Source organism: Aplidium turbinatum, chromosome 3, assembly GCF_918807975.1.
Source record: "Aplidium turbinatum chromosome 3, kaAplTurb1.1, whole genome shotgun sequence".
NCBI lineage: Eukaryota > Metazoa > Chordata > Ascidiacea > Aplousobranchia > Polyclinidae > Aplidium > Aplidium turbinatum.
The window spans coordinates 4,711,379-4,727,522 of NC_137474.1; the positions used below are offsets into that span (position 1 = coordinate 4,711,379).

The 16,144-nt window shown below is 40.4% G+C and overlaps 1 protein-coding gene across 1 annotated transcript; it reads right to left on the minus strand.

Annotated features, from left to right (window-relative positions):
- Positions 1 to 240: 240 nt before the first annotated feature.
- Positions 241 to 5,373, minus strand: LOC145766086 (uncharacterized). Its single transcript, XM_082577744.1, has 2 exons — positions 4,639 to 5,373; positions 241 to 582 (listed from the first exon to the last, which is right to left on the minus strand). Exons 1-2 carry the CDS (start codon positions 5,371 to 5,373, stop codon positions 568 to 570), a joined length of 750 nt encoding a protein of 249 aa, XP_082433870.1. The 3' UTR covers positions 241 to 567.
- Positions 5,374 to 16,144: the final 10,771 nt, after the last annotated feature.

Sequence of the window (16,144 nt, forward strand, 5' to 3'; positions counted from 1 at the left end):
GATTTTCCTAATCCACCCGGCAGGACTGAGCAACTGTTAAAGCACGCCAACTTGAAGAAATCACTCGGTTTCCAATGACTGCTTCGCAGCAATGAAGTTTATACGGTTTTTCTGTCAAGAAATAACACAACATAAGACACTAGTCACAATTCAGCAAGCACAACAATCGAACTGATAAACGTAGCCTACCAAATTTGTTGACAAACAGTTCTCAATCCACTGTACGGTACACAAGTTCCACAGGTTGGCCAATGACGCACTGAATAAATAAATTCGCGATGTTACCTTACACAATTATTACGTAGGCTACCGTACCGTACAACCATAACGCTAGGTCAATAATCATTAAAAAACAAAGAAACGTGGCAATTCACTTGGCCTAGTTAAGATCGGTTTACGAGAATTAATTTCCATTAGGCTGACAAATTATTGGTCAATAATTCAGTAGTGAACATGAATCCACAATTCACGACACAAATCAATTGATCATACAATTCAGAATAACAAACATACCGGTAGTATGACCGGATCAGTAATGCCAAATGATGCACTTGTACGCGAAGGATTCTATAGTGATTGACTCTGCAATATTTAAGTTTGAAGTATTAGCCTAACAACAATTTACGCACATCAGAGATACGTTACGACTGTTTACGGTAGACAGTCAACATTCAGTTATACAAAACATTATTACATCACAAGTACGCTCACCAGTAAGTTGAACTTTGAGAGATAGCAAGCTGCAAATATGGAATTCAGCCTACACGCAAATAAGTATTACCATAGCAGTTATCAAACTTAAGTTCTGTAGAAATACATAACAGAGAAGCAGCTAACAAAGCATAAACATCAATCAATCAACTTTCAGTCACAAACTACAGTAACTAACAAGTTCGGCTAGCTGGCAAACTAGCAGCAAAAACGAAAACGTCTCGAAAGTTCCATAGACAATCTCGTGGTGAGTGTTGCCATTTGCAAATCCGCGATAACAATGAAGGGGAAACGACGCTAGGTGGCGAATACACAAATCAACGGGAGTAATGCAGTAAAACGAAAGGCAGGCTTTTCTAAGACCTGTTGAAAATCTAACACTCCCGGGCCAAACTGGGTCATTCTTTTCATGAATAAAAGTTTTTCAACAGTCTATTGTCATGTAACAGTTCAGTCTTTAGTCTCTTCCTCATCGCTCTGATCTTCCAGCAAAATCTCAACGGTGTCTATTGGTGTCTCATCTTCATCTGGATCATCTTCTTCCCTTTGGACAATTACACAAAGCTTGGATATTGGTCTCTTCAGAGATCCGGTTGCAGTCTTCACTTCTACGGAACGAACAACGCCGTGACGATCAGGAAATGTTTCAATTACTCTGCCTAGTGGCCATCGTTGTCTGGGAGCAGAGTCATCAATCAAAAGGACGATGTCTCCTCTTCGGATATTCTCCTTTCTGTGAAGCCATTTTGCTCTTGACATCACAGATCGTGGGTATTCCTTAACCCACTGCTTCCAAAAGGTGTCTGCCAGAAACTGCACATGGCGGTATCGATCACGTGGTCGGTAGCCATCTCTGTCGCAGCTTAACATTGGCGGTAAATTCGCTGAAGAATTCAACTTCAACAAGTGGTTAGGTGTAAGAGGTAAGTCGCCATCAACTTCCAGCTTCACATCGGTGAGTGGTCTTGAATTGACGATGTCTTCCACTTCAAGAAGTAACGTGTGCAATGTGTCATCATCGAGTGGTTGTTTTGGTAAGATGTTCATAAGAATTTGACGTACTGTGCGAATCATTCTCTCCCAGGCTCCACCCATATGGCTGGCTGTTGGGGGGTTGAATGACCATTCTACACCTTGTTGTCGAAGGCTCTGGTGGATCTGGTTCTGATTCCACTCATCGATGGCTTGCTTCAAGATTCTTTCACAACCCACAAAGTTGGTTCCATTGTCAGAGAAGATTTTCTTGATGGGGCCTCTGCGAGCTATGAAGCGCCGCAAGGCATTTATGAATGCGCCAGTTGTCAGGTCTGGTGCCACCTCCAAGTGAATGGCTCTAGTTGTGAGACATGTGAAAAGGCAGCCGTATCTCTTAATGTCACTTCGTCTGTTTCGGACATTTAGCGGCCCAAAAAAGTCAACGCCAGTCTGTGAGAATGGTGGCTGTGACATTTGTAACCTTGCTTCTGGCAGTTCTGCCATGAGCTGTTGTCTAGGTTTTGCGGTCCTTCGTCGGCAAGGCAGGCATCTTGCAAGTACCCTTTTAACCGCAACTTTGGCATTAACTATCCAGTATTTTCGGTTAATATTGTTCAGTGTATGGCTTTCACCCATGTGCTTCGATTCGTTAGTATGACAATGTTCAATTATCAAGTCCGTTAAGTGGCGCTCTGGAGCTATGATAGCAGGATGTCGCGTTTCGAACGGTAAGTCGGCTCTGTCGATTCTTCCGCCAACACGTAGGACATCTTTCATTAGGACAGGGCTGAGTTTTTCGAGTGGGATCCTCTTAGCTTTGGGCATGTTTGGATGTTCTCCTTTGGATAGAGATTTGATCCAGGCAGGAAAACTCTGACGCTGCTCGTATTTGATTAACTCGATTTCTGCCTCATCAAGTTCTGGCACACTGATTGGTCCTTTCAGTGTAATCTGGGTTTCGTTCTTCATGCGCATCAGTAAGTATGATTTGAATCTTAGGAACCAGGCTACTGATAGTTTCAGTCGGCGCAGAGATGAGAAGTAGGAGATTAACCTGTTGGTTCCTTGGCTTTCAGTCGTAGAAGCAGTAAAGGTTTCGATTTTCCTCTTTGGTTTGTAAGCAGCAAAGATATCTTCAGATTGTGGTTGCTGAGCGGTTTGGTTGGGCCATTCTTCTGGGGGTTTCCTCAGAAAATCTGGGCCATTGAGCCACATCCCAGAATGCATCAAGGCTTTGGCCGTCATGCCCCTTGATGCTTGGTCAGCAGGGTTCTGCTTCGTGTCACGGACAAGAAAATTTGAAATGTCGGATTCAGCATCGAAATTATCTAAGCCTGTCTCCTTTGGTCGAGTACCTCTAAGCAACCAGCCTAAGGGCGTCCTGACTGCATCAGGTCCTTGCTTCGGGTTAGGTGCAAAGCGGCTTTCAATGCATCGGTGGGAGACAGCATGATCATTTCCGATCAACAGTGTAACTGTACCATGGTCCAGTTGCTTCAAGTCAATGCCTTGGAGGTGCTTGTGCGTTTGCAGATACTCCGGAGAAGGCGCTGGAGTTGGCTTGGTAGGTATCTTGTCAACGACGATCACATCTGTCAGTTCTTGCACTTCGCCGCCAACTACTGGTAGAACTTTCAACGCTACAGTTGAAGAACTGAAGGAATATGGTCCACTCGAAGACAGTGTTTGCACCTGGAAGTCACCACATGGCTCAGGTTTCAGTTCAAGCATCTCTACAAGTTTTTGTTCACAAAAGGTGCGGTTTGAACCAGAATCTAGGAGAGCATAAGTATGTATTACCTTTCCTTCTCCTGTCACACGTACGGGAACGATGTCCAAGTAAGTTGCCGAGTTGCTGGTTCTGGAATGGAAGGTTTCTACAACTTCATTTGTGTTCCTTTCTAATGGTCTTCTTCCGGGATCATCTGGCTGGCTATCATTTCTTCTATTAGCAATGGGGTTGGGGTGTCGTCTCTGGATTTGTTCTCCAGTTGTGACCAAGTACCGATGTAACAGAGAATGATGTGATGAGCTTCCGCATTCAGTGCATTTACCTCGGCTTCTGCAGTCGGCACGTATGTGATCTGGTCCAAGACAGTTTAAGCACAGTTTGTTCTTCCTTACAAATTGCTCCCGTTCAGTGACGGATTTGGCTTTGAACTCTTTGCAGTGTTGCAAATAATGTGTATTATCGCACAGGATACATTGTATGAGTCGCTTGTTGCCAATTTGGAGCTGTCCGGATCGTTCAGTAGGTTTTGTCACTACGTTAAACAGTGAAGCCTTTTGTTTCCCTTTGGTGTCAGGCTTGTTAAGTTTGTCGACATTTGATGAAAAGAGTTTCACGCCATAGATTGAATTGGCAATCCTAGATTCGTTCGTTATGAAGTCAGCAAAATGTTGGAATCCAGCCACTTTTCCAGTGTCATCATTGATTTTCAGAGCTTCAATTACCCACTTTTCTTTCAGAGACGCTGGCAGCTTATTTGCAAGGCAGGTGATAAACTGCACGGTATCCAAGTTCGAAGCTTCGGTGTTTGAGCTCAATGATGAACAACATCTTTTCAACAGGACGGACAACTTCTCCAATTGTTCGGGTTCGTGGTGAGAAATTCTGGTAACAGCTCTCAAGCGTTCCTCGCAAGCATGCGCAATAACGTGTGGTTGGCCATACCTCCGTTTCAATTCTTCCCACGCTTCATCATAGCAGTTGTGACCTTCGCTGCTATCGGCAAGGTGCCTTATTTGTTCACAGACTGCATCACAGCAGTGCTGCATGAGGTAAGACATCTTCCTGTCGGGTGTCAACCAATCAGAAATATGGGACTTAAAACGGTGCCAGAAAGCCCAGAAATCGAGTGGGTCACCAAAGAATTTCTTAACATCTGGTTTAGGTAGAAGTCGTTCTGAAAGATCAGGTTGTCGGCTAGTATAATAACAAGGGTAATTTACCTTTTGGTCTGGCATTCCTGCAGATGTTGCAGTTGGTTCTTGTTTGTGCCGCTCATCACCGTGACGCAGAGGTTCCAGGTGTGTGTCTTTGTGAGTGAAGGTTTGCTGTGGCAATCGTACGGGTGTCATTGATCCAATATTGATAACCGAAGAAGAATCATCTTGCCAGAGTGCGGCTTCAGTTTCAGCAGCTTTAATTTGACGCAGGTCTTCAGCTTCGGCTCTCTCACGTTCAAAGCGAGCTTTCTCTTGTTCCATGCGAACTAGTTCTTCTTCCTCTCGTCGCCTGGCATCATTCTGTTCTTTTGTCAAACGAGCTAGTTCCAATTTGGCATGTGCTTCACGTTGACGCAAACTATACATTGTACTCGATGACCGAATGCTTCCGGATTTGGAGCGATGGGAATGAGTACGCAAGGACGAGTGATGTGAGCGTAGTGGAGGAGTTTTAGTGTCTGTCCTCTCGCATTCCGAGAACCACTGTTTGACTCTATCAGCAAATTCTTCTTTACCTTGAATGTAATCTCGTTTAGTTGAAAGGCCTCCTGGAATTTGTTCATTCTCAGGGACATCGACACAAAGCGCCATTAAAGAGGCATAATTTTTGTCAATTTCTAACAGGATAGTCTGCACTTCTGTGAGGTTTTCACGTTTGCTCATCAGTTGTTCACCACGCTTGTAGCTGTCTCTCAAAGTATCAGCTGCTTGTTGAATAGCTTCGGCTTTGGAATCCATAGCTGTGTATGCAAATCCGCTTCGTAACAGCATAAGCTAACTTCAGCAAATGAGAGATGTCACGTAACACTGATGGGAACTAGGTAAGTAAACGCAAATTTGATCGTCAGGTTGGTGAAGATCAGCAGTTCGGTTCGATTGACGAAATCAGCTTCAGTTCAAAGATGGTCAAGCTTTGATGCCAAATTTGAAAAACGATGTTGTGTGCGACGCGAACACAACAGGTGCGGTAGTTAATTGCGCCGGTGACGTCACGATTTTCCTAATCCACCCGGCAGGACTGAGCAACTGTTAAAGCACGCCAACTTGAAGAAATCACTCGGTTTCCAATGACTGCTTCGCAGCAATGAAGTTTATACGGTTTTTCTGTCAAGAAATAACACAACATAAGACACTAGTCACAATTCAGCAAGCACAACAATCGAACTGATAAACGTACCAAATTTGTTGACAAACAGTTCTCAATCCACTGTACGGTACACAAGTTCCACAGGTTGGCCAATGACGCACTGAATAAATAAATTCGCGATGTTACCTTACACAATTATTACGTAGGCTACCGTACCGTACAACCATAACGCTAGGTCAATAATCATTAAAAAACAAAGAAACGTGGCAATTCACTTGGCCTAGTTAAGATCGGTTTACGAGAATTAATTTCCATTAGGCTGACAAATTATTGGTCAATAATTCAGTAGTGAACATGAATCCACAATTCACGACACAAATCAATTGATCATACAATTCAGAATAACAAACATACCGGTAGTATGACCGGATCAGTAATGCCAAATGATGCACTTGTACGCGAAGGATTCTATAGTGATTGACTCTGCAATATTTAAGTTTGAAGTATTAGCCTAACAACAATTTACGCACATCAGAGATACGTTACGACTGTTTACGGTAGACAGTCAACATTCAGTTATACAAAACATTATTACATCACAAGTACGCTCACCAGTAAGTTGAACTTTGAGAGATAGCAAGCTGCAAATATGGAATTCAGCCTACACGCAAATAAGTATTACCATAGCAGTTATCAAACTTAAGTTCTGTAGAAATACATAACAGAGAAGCAGCTAACAAAGCATAAACATCAATCAATCAACTTTCAGTCACAAACTACAGTAACTAACAAGTTCGGCTAGCTGGCAAACTAGCAGCAAAAACGAAAACGTCTCGAAAGTTCCATAGACAATCTCGTGGTGAGTGTTGCCATTTGCAAATCCGCGATAACAATGAAGGGGAAACGACGCTAGGTGGCGAATACACAAATCAACGGGAGTAATGCAGTAAAACGAAAGGCAGGCTTTTCTAAGACCTGTTGAAAATCTAACACACTTATTATCAAAACTGGCTCGCGTGGGAGAAAGTTTGGACACTCCTGAATTAAATGCTTGGTTGAACTATTTTCGTTGCCTGTCGGCCTATTGTGTGTTTACAAAACTTTCTAGACAAAATAGTTTGCCTCAGTGGCATTTTTGCTGCAAGTGTAATCCAGTGATTATATATTGATGATTTTTACATTGAACGAAGTTCTTTTCATGCTGAGGAAAGTAGGCTAATTTCAGCTTAACACGAACATGCAATGCAATATTTTCTAAAAAATATTATGGGGCCCATTTTTCGTGTTTTTTCCCGACCAGTGCTGAAATCTCTCGGAGGCCCTGCCTGCACCCTCTGCCCCCCTTAAATCCGGGCCTGCCATGATGTGCTACCCAAAAGATAACATCAGATTGGAGAAAATTTGGTCAATAAATCACTTTTTAAAGAGTAGCCTAAGAATATTCCAATTAGCATAAAACAATAAATCATAGACAAAGTAATAACTTATTGCCAACATAAACATCTGGAGCAGAAATGTGGTCACTCATAAAACAGCAAACAAGAAAATTAGCAGTAGCGCAAAGGAACATGGAAAAAACAATACCGTACTAAACATAAATAGAGAAGATTAGAAATGAAGCTATCAGAAACAAAACACATATCAAAGATGTCATTGAAACATCAAAAAATCTGAAGTGGCAATGGGCGGATGTAGCAAGAATGATAGACCGCAGATGGGCCAAAATTAACCACAGAATAGACACCAAGATATGTAGAATAAAAAAAAAACTAGAGGGAGACCGAAAAGATGATGGTAGGATGACGTTGAAGAAAAGATGGACATCACCTGCCTGGATGAGAACAGCGAAAGCCAGAGTGATGGTGTAAAAACATTGTGGACAGGGATTGGGACCCCCTGAAAATGTCTGGCTACGGGCCTGAAATGGTAGATAAACACATCCCTAACCCCAGACACTCTGAGCATCTCGCTAAGCCGATGTCTCCACCCAATGGTGGGCTGTGTCGACACCTCACTTTTCACACATGCAACATATTTTGGTTGCTACTAAGAGTGCTCATTCTAAATGTTTATTGACATTTTTAGCATGTTTTGGAGACACATGTTACACCGTTTCCTTTTGAGCACTGCTGCAATCACTGCTCTTGGCTTTGGTTACTTGCATTGGCACCGGTATTCTGGTACCCAGGGCCTCTGAGATAAATTTTAACTATAGAGGTACGAAGAGTCTTTTCGGTCCCCCCTCTCTCTCCGGGCCCCCTTTGTCATGGGCAAAACGCCTGATGTGCGTATTGCACACCATACAACATTTTACGATAGAATTGGACATCTGTGCGCAATAATAGTATCAGGCTGCAATAAAACTATTATTTAGTGTTTTGTGCATATCATGTGATCTGTCCTAAGCCAACTTGTGTAGGCCTATCTTGCATTGAATTCGTGTGTCAGTATTGTTGTTGATGGTGCTGTTGAGATGTGTCGCTTGTACACTACAGCTTTAATGAAAAATTTTCAAATTCATTTATTTATTTCTCTTAGATGTAGCCTACAATTGGATTGGAGTGTGTAGCCTCTACTTAGATGTAGCCTCTACGAAATCGGAGTGTCTCGGGAGCTGACTTTGTTTAGCCTTCATCTCTATGGAAATGCCTCAACGCGGTATAGACTAGAGGTGAACCCAGGCTAAAGACTAGGCTCATTTCTAGCAACTCCTGGGGCTAATAGACACACGTAAAAGTCCCCAACGGCATTTTTTGGAGGAAGGGGGCAGTGTCTGATGGGCAGGCATCCTGTAAGGCGGGCCTCAATAAACAGAGCATCCGGCAGCACGTTGCAAACCAGTTCCCCTGAAGCTGCACGTTTCGATCTTGTTGGACCGCATTAGACATGGAGTTCAGTTCAGTTGTTTTTTTATTTCTGACCATCATATCAAAAACAATACACGTCAGCATAGCAAAGGTCGAGAAAAAGGTAGAAGCGACAAAACGCAAACGTTAATTACAAATAGTCAAAGAAAAAAATTGAAATATTTCTTACACACAATACGACAAAGCTCTATTACAAAGATCATTAGGCCTAATAGAAGGGAACATTGGCCAAGAGGTAAAAAAAAAAGTAAAACAAGGTTTGGATAAATGATCTGGACAACAAACATCTCTGAATAGACGAAATTAAATTATGAAAGTGCAGTACGAAAAATTCATGACCGTCATTAATGGCGCATTGCCTGCAACGTTAAATACGAGGAAGAACGTTATGAAGATGAATGCCAATACTGGCAGAAAACCAGCTAAACTGTTTGAGCAACAAATCACAGAGTGTAAACAATCAAGTAGCCTAACAACAAGAAGTAACTCTCCTTATTTATTTTATTTATGATTATTTATTTGCGTTAGACAAAGTTGTAAATATCCAAAACAAAAACAACGAAATAATACACAAACTGCAAATGCATAAAGGTCACAGAGAACCACTTTGGATGCCGTCAGCTTAAAAACTCACTAGCCTAAATCAGTGGCGGATCCAGAACGTAATTTATGGGTGGACCTAGTTTGTTTGTTTGTTTGGTTTATCTTTATCCTGCATTGTGGGAAAGCGGACTTGAGCGCTATGCATCGGTGTACGCCTTCCGACGTACACCTGACCCACGCTGCAGCCGACGGCAATGTGGCCTTCACCAATAATGTCACGGCGGGCCAGCATACAAAAACTTAGTGTTACCGGAGCTTCTACACAAGGCGGAGTTTCCTAGGTTTCGAGTTAAAAAAGTTGATATGTCATTATAATCCAAACTGTCAAAGAGTTGTCTTTCAAAAGACAAAAGTGTCAAGTTGTTAAGGCGTCCAATCAGCATGGATGATAAGCGCGTTTGGATCCTGTTTGTTGCGGAGAAAAGTCTCTCAACGCTGCAGGACGTGGAAGGCAGCATTATGACGGTCCTTAAAACACTGTTCATGTGAGGGAAAATGTCAGCAGGACAGCTGTCCAGTACTTCTATAATGTAGGAGAGTTTTCCTGATCCATTTTCCGTCTGATGTGTTGAATGAATACAGCATGTGCAGCATCTGCGATCTCAATGCCATACAGTGCATACACACTATTTAGAATGTTTGTTTTTCGCCAAAAGTGGTAGATCCAGGTGCGAAAGAGGCAGCTGTTCTTATTAATCCATCACCAAAGTGTCGTCCATAAAGCGGCAGTTTAACTGCGTTGTCTGCCTGTCAAGAATAGGCCTACAGTTCCACAGCGCACTTAAATCCTCCTTGCTCTTGACAGCCGACATTTTTCCCAGCGTTGAGGCGACAACAGACTTGTGAAACTTCGAAGGCAGCTTGCTTTCATGAGAAGCAACCACGTCCCAGTTAGTTATCTCATGTTTTACATAGGGTGATGACTAAAAAAAATTTTTTTTGCCTGCTATGGGAAACGATGAACTTTTTTATGTGTACCAAGAATGTGAAATTTTTTTTTGAAAATTTTTCAAAAACCTCCCCCACCAATTGATATTTCTGACGTCACTTATGTACATTTTTCTCCTTTTTTATTCCTCATACATTGTTTAAACTTGTTAAAGACTCCTTACCACACTAAAAAGGTGGCCCACAGTATGGTGAAGATTTTGAAAAAAAAATTGTCGAAAAAAGTCAAGGGGGTTCTGAGATTTTACCCTTTTTGTCATTATTTTTCGCAACAGCGCCTCTAGCGGAAAATTTTTAATTAGTGTAACTTCAAGAATTCTTAAGCGATTTCGGTAAATTTTTTTGTCAATAAGCTCATTTTGAATGCTAAGGAGGTTTATTGTTACTTTATTTTGATATATTTTTGTCACTAGAGGGCAGTAGTGTTTTATATCTGAACTGATAGTCTATAAAGCTAGACCAGATAAGAGTTTTTAATAGCATTGCAAGTTGCTGAGAATTTAAAAGAATAATTGAAATCATTTGATCTATTAATTATTAGCAGCTTGTTGTACTGTACATAAAATCTTGATAGTGTAGCCTAGTCTATTTAATGGGCCTATAATACGCTCATGCAATTTATCATGCAACTGAATTCACGTTAGCCTAGTTATCGGGTTAGTTTTTTAGTTACCGGTATTGGGTTTTGGAGTTGGGGGTGCTTAACTGGTTGTTTTGGATTGCATATCATGAGTGAGATAGATTTCTGCCACTCCTTTTTCATTTGTGCGGTAGCTCATTCTTTATGTAGTTTAATGGTAATAAACATGGTGAACCAATGTTTCGTTAATCCTTGTCCATGCAACTGTTACGAAATTGAATAATGGGCCTATAGATTGTTAATTAGCTGTAAATGTTGTCCAGAGCAGTTAATATCGTAATTATATGGCAAAAAAAGATTATCATTTTTAGTTTTGTTAGGAATTACCTGTAACCTATACCATAGGCTACTTTTAAAAATATGTCGTTTTTGAAGTCGAATACTGCTGTTTCCAAGAAAAAAGGAATTTGGGCTGCAAATCTACCCTCCTCCAGCTACACCAAACGACGAGACCTGCCAAGAATGGAGAATTTGAATACCTGTGTTCGGCTGCCATCAAATTACCAGGTTTTAGGTCGATATCATGTGCTGCTGGAAGCTGAAAAGCTAAAAAAAAGTAAGAATGGCAACAATACAAGAAGAACTGACCCAGTTGTGGCAAAAATTTAGTTTTCCAGTTCTCAGGAAACAGGTAATCAATGCCCGTTTAGACAAGTTGGTTTCACAATACGAAAAATCCAAACGAAGGCCAAACGAAAAATTTAAAGAAGACTTACCTATCATTTTTGATATAACTATAAGTGATGGAAAGTGGCTGTCTAACGAAGATAAAGAGCTTTACAAAAAGCAAATTGAGTCACGTGGAAGAGTTGGCTACACCACTCTGAAATCTTCCTCACTCTCTGCAATACACCCTTCAAAAAGGCTAAAGTTACAAATTCCTCCTGCTTCAACAATACGTAATTGTCCAGCAAAGATGGTGATTCTGAAAGTGACAGGGCCTCCAGTTATTCCGAGAGCACAATATCAGAAGAAGAAGATGGGTTTGAAAAGAAGAGGAGATCGTCAACATTGTCAGTAACAAAAATGGTGGTTCGCCATTCTTTGTCCACCCACAAAGCATCGGGTGTGTGCTCCACTCTGAATGAAGAAGGGGTTACTCTCCCTACTCTATCGCAGTCTGGTGTGTGGCGTAGTGTTATAAGAGCTGGAAACAACGAAAAGGATAAAATAAAGTTGCTGTTGAAAGAAGGAAAATATTAGTGTCTCCATTTTGATGGAAAAGGTTGTCTGGGAAGGAGTTTCAGGTGGTTTGCCTCCAAAGAGAAACAAATGAGGTCACACTTGGAATACTAAACTGCAAAAGTGGATCTGCTCAAGATATTTATAATGAATTGGAACGAATTTTAAATGAATATGAAGCCTGAATGAATATGAAGAAAAGAACATGGAAATATACGATAAATTTGGGTATCATGCAGTCGATTTGAGGATTTTGCAAGTTTTACACTAAAAAAACAAATTACTGCCATCTAGTGGTAAAAATGTAACAACTAACAAACTACCAAGCCACCCAGTATCAAAAATAAACCATCTGACAAAAAAAAATTGTCGAAATCCCTTAAGAATTCTTGAAGTTACACTAATTAAAAATTTTTCGCTAGAGGCGCTGTTGCGAAAAATAATGACAAAAAGGGTAAAATCTCTGAACCCCCTTGACTTTTTTCGACAATTTTTTTTCCAAAATCTGCACCATACTGTGGGCCACTGTTTTAGTATGGTAAGGAGTCTTTAACAAGTTTAAACAATGTATGAGGAGTAAAAAAGGAGAAAAATGTACTTAGGTGACGTCAGAAAAATCAATTGGTGGGGGAGGTTTTTGAAAAATTTTCAAAAAAAAATTTCACATTCTTGGTACACATAAAAAAGTTCATCGTTTCCCATAGCAGGCGTTTTCGATTTCCTCAAAAAAAAATTTAGTCATCACCCTTTCAGTTTAGACAGTTTCAGCAAGTCACCCTTTGAATTTTCACGGAAAGTTGCATATGTAGCTTTCAGTGTGAAATAGTGATGCTACAGACAATTCAGTACCACTTGGTCGTTCTGGTGTTAAACATTAATATTTTTTTTCATGAATCTGATTTTGGGTGGGGCCACTGTCAATTTGGGTGGGCCTGTACCAGTCAGGCCCACCCGGTAGATCCGCCCCTGGCCTAAATGGGCTATCTACTGTTACAAATTTACATACAATGAGCGTTGGAAGAATTGAAAGTATTCAGAACGATAAAAACAACCAGATGACATCAGATCTGATATAAAGCGATTTGAGGAGTGAATGCAACGGTTGATAAACGAAAACATGTTTTTCCTCAATAAAGCATCAAACGATGTTATATTATTCATTACTTGATATATTATATTACTTGATATATTATATTATATTACATTATATTATATTGATTATATTACTTGATATATTATATTCCTATATATTGCAGAATTAACACTTGCAAACAATCAATACGGTACATGGGGCCAACAGTTTGGAACAAGCTTCCAACTACTATAAGAAACGAATGTAAAACTGTAAAAGGCTTTAAATCAAAAATGAACAAGGTAAATCTTCTTTGAAATAATCCTATCTAAGTATTACATACACCAAATATACTAATATTTTTTTTTGCCCAGCAATGATAGACCAATGTGTGTAGATTTATTAACAAAATAGTAAGGTTGTAAATACTAGTCGGCAGCAGTGGCCGAGTGGTTAGCGCGTTGAGCTCGCAGTCGAGAGCCTGCATGTTCGACTCCAGCCACCCGCACTTGCTGTTGTTTCTTTGGGCAAGAAACTTTACGATAATTGCCTCTCCCCAGTGATCGATTTCGAGTAATGGGTAGTAACTTACCAAATTTAAGTCATAAGTAGAGTAGACAACAGGAAACAGACATCGCAGTCGGCTGCAGCGTGGGTCAGGTGTACGTCGGAAGGCGTACACCGATGCATAGCGCTCAAGTCCGCTTTCCCGCAATGCAGGATAAAGATAATAAAACAAAAACAAAAAAACTCCTACTGGCTTTCTGGTTCTTGTGTTTTTTGTCCACATAAGTTCTACAGAGTCTGCAGAAGTTGTTCCATCCTCTTTGCCCAATCGCCATCTTTCGGTGAAGAGGTGGCCATGTGCTCCAACCAGTTGTTTTATATCAATATCTTGGACTGCATCGTCAAGCTATTGTCTGTTTGTTTATCTATTTTTTCTAACGTAATATGCCGAATTGAATTTTTTTTTTTCACTTTTATTATGGTTTAACGTGTAAAACATATGGTAACCCAAATTTCTCATATTACTGTTACATGCCACTACTACATCCCAGCTAGCGATGCCTGTCATTTTTGCATTAATGCAACGTTGCTAACGTTGGATCGGTGTGGAGGTGACGAGTTTAGCTGACTGGGGTATAAAATTATCGCTTTATCAACGCAACTTTATATCAAAGCACGCTTGATATCTTCAAGACATAACTTCTCTGGGTATAAATTGAATTTCTGCAAGATGATGATGTTATTTTTGCTAGTTTGTTTTCGTCATTGATTCGTATCGCCAAGTTGTATCTATTTTGTGAGTCGTGCAAGGCCTGGTGCGTTGCGCTTGAAATGGCTTTGCCCGTGGTAGGATTTCTTTGTGGGGTTTTCTTTGCCTGCCTTTCTCTTCTTTGCTATGAGCTAAACGCATCAAGACGTGTTCCCCTCACGACCATCAGCACTCTTGATAACGTACCATGGCCGATCTTCATAGCAACGGTCCATACAAATCTTAAATTTAGCAGATATATAAATATATCTAATATATCTTATCTAATATACAGTATAATATATATATAATATAATATAAATAATACGGTATATAATATATCTTATCTTATCTAATATACAAATATATCTGCTAAAGCTATTTGGGCTAACAAAGCTATAGCCTAAATATATGTTGTTTATTTTTATTTTTTGTAACAGTTTCTTTTTTTTATTTTCCCTTTATATCTTAAATTTTTCTGAAGGTGTTGCGACCGTGCTAAATTTCTCAACTCAATAACTTACTTCGGTCTCAAGCACGTTGTAACGTTCGCGTTTTGTCGCTTCTACCCCTTTCTCGACCTTTGCTATGTTGACGTGTATTGTTTTTGATATGATGGTCAGAAATAAAAAAACAACTGAACTGAACCAACAAGTCATTTCAATTTATTTGTTTCAAGCACGCCATAGAACAAACAGAGTGAATGTAGCCTAATTAACAAAATCATACATTGTATAACAAGCTAGGATAATGACGTGAAAGATCATAAAGAGTCATTGGGTTAGCCACCACTCAAGCTAAGTCTGATTTGCCTGCACAAACAGCCTACCATGACCCACTAGAACAGTGTTCTAGTGGGTCATGGTACTAGTGTTCTAGTGGGTCATGAGCCTACTCTTCTAACTTATTTGATTAGCTAAATTTGCGAAACTGCCAGGATTAAGCTCTGCAATAAGCTTTCCCAGTCCGAGGATAAAGATTCAATCAATCAAATTCAAAGAAAGAAGAGTAAAAAATGGTGACCAAACTTCATATCATTCTCAATGAAGCTCCTCCCGGCCAGTGGCTCCGAGAGGGGGGGGGAAGTCGGGCCAGTTTCCCCCCTAGCAAAACATTGTAAAGGAAAAACGAGTAGTTTTTTGTTTTTGCACTTTTGAGGGGGGCCCACCCCTTTGTAGGCTACTAAAGTAAAAATGTACCAACTAAATAATCAACAAATTCTTAAATGAAGTGCGTATAGTTCCAAGTATTTCTCAATCATTGTAAATGTCACTCTCGATGCTTCTCATCAAGAACAAATCATTTTCGTGTTAAGGTAGGCGATGTTGAACAGCTTCAAGACGTAAAATCTGAAGCTGAAATGATTTTTGTATCACTGAACGGTTTCGATTGTATTGATAGTTTCAACTTGAAAACTGGTGCTTGTTTAGCTAAGCGGGAACTATTTTTGCTTGACAACTGAACCTTAACTTCAAAATCTGCGTTGGCCAGGCATGGGATGTTGTATTCATTATTCAACATGAGTTATCTGGGAAAGTTAAAGGTATCAGTCCAAGCACGATTGAAGAAAGTAAATCCTGTATATTTTTTGTTTATGGATCTTCATCAGTTATCATCTCCGCCTGCAGCAGATTGCGCATCAACATGAGTTATTTGCTTCCAAGAGTGGCGATTTTGAGCCAGCTCGCCCAGTGTCGCCAAGTTGAGTCCGGTCCATGATTGGATGTTGTCTTGCCATCGTTTTGGTTGTCTGCCGCGTTTTCTTTTTCCTTCTACTTTTCCTTCTGTGCAAACTTTGCTGATTCCGAATTGTGATCTTTTAATGTGGCCGAACAGTTTTAAAACATTTGATTTT

What these genes read in the sequence shown, in the direction of transcription:
- LOC145766086 (XM_082577744.1), bottom strand. Translation starts at nt 5,373, where the DNA reads ATGGATTCCAAAGCCGAAGCTATTCAACAAGCAGCTGATACTTTGAGA.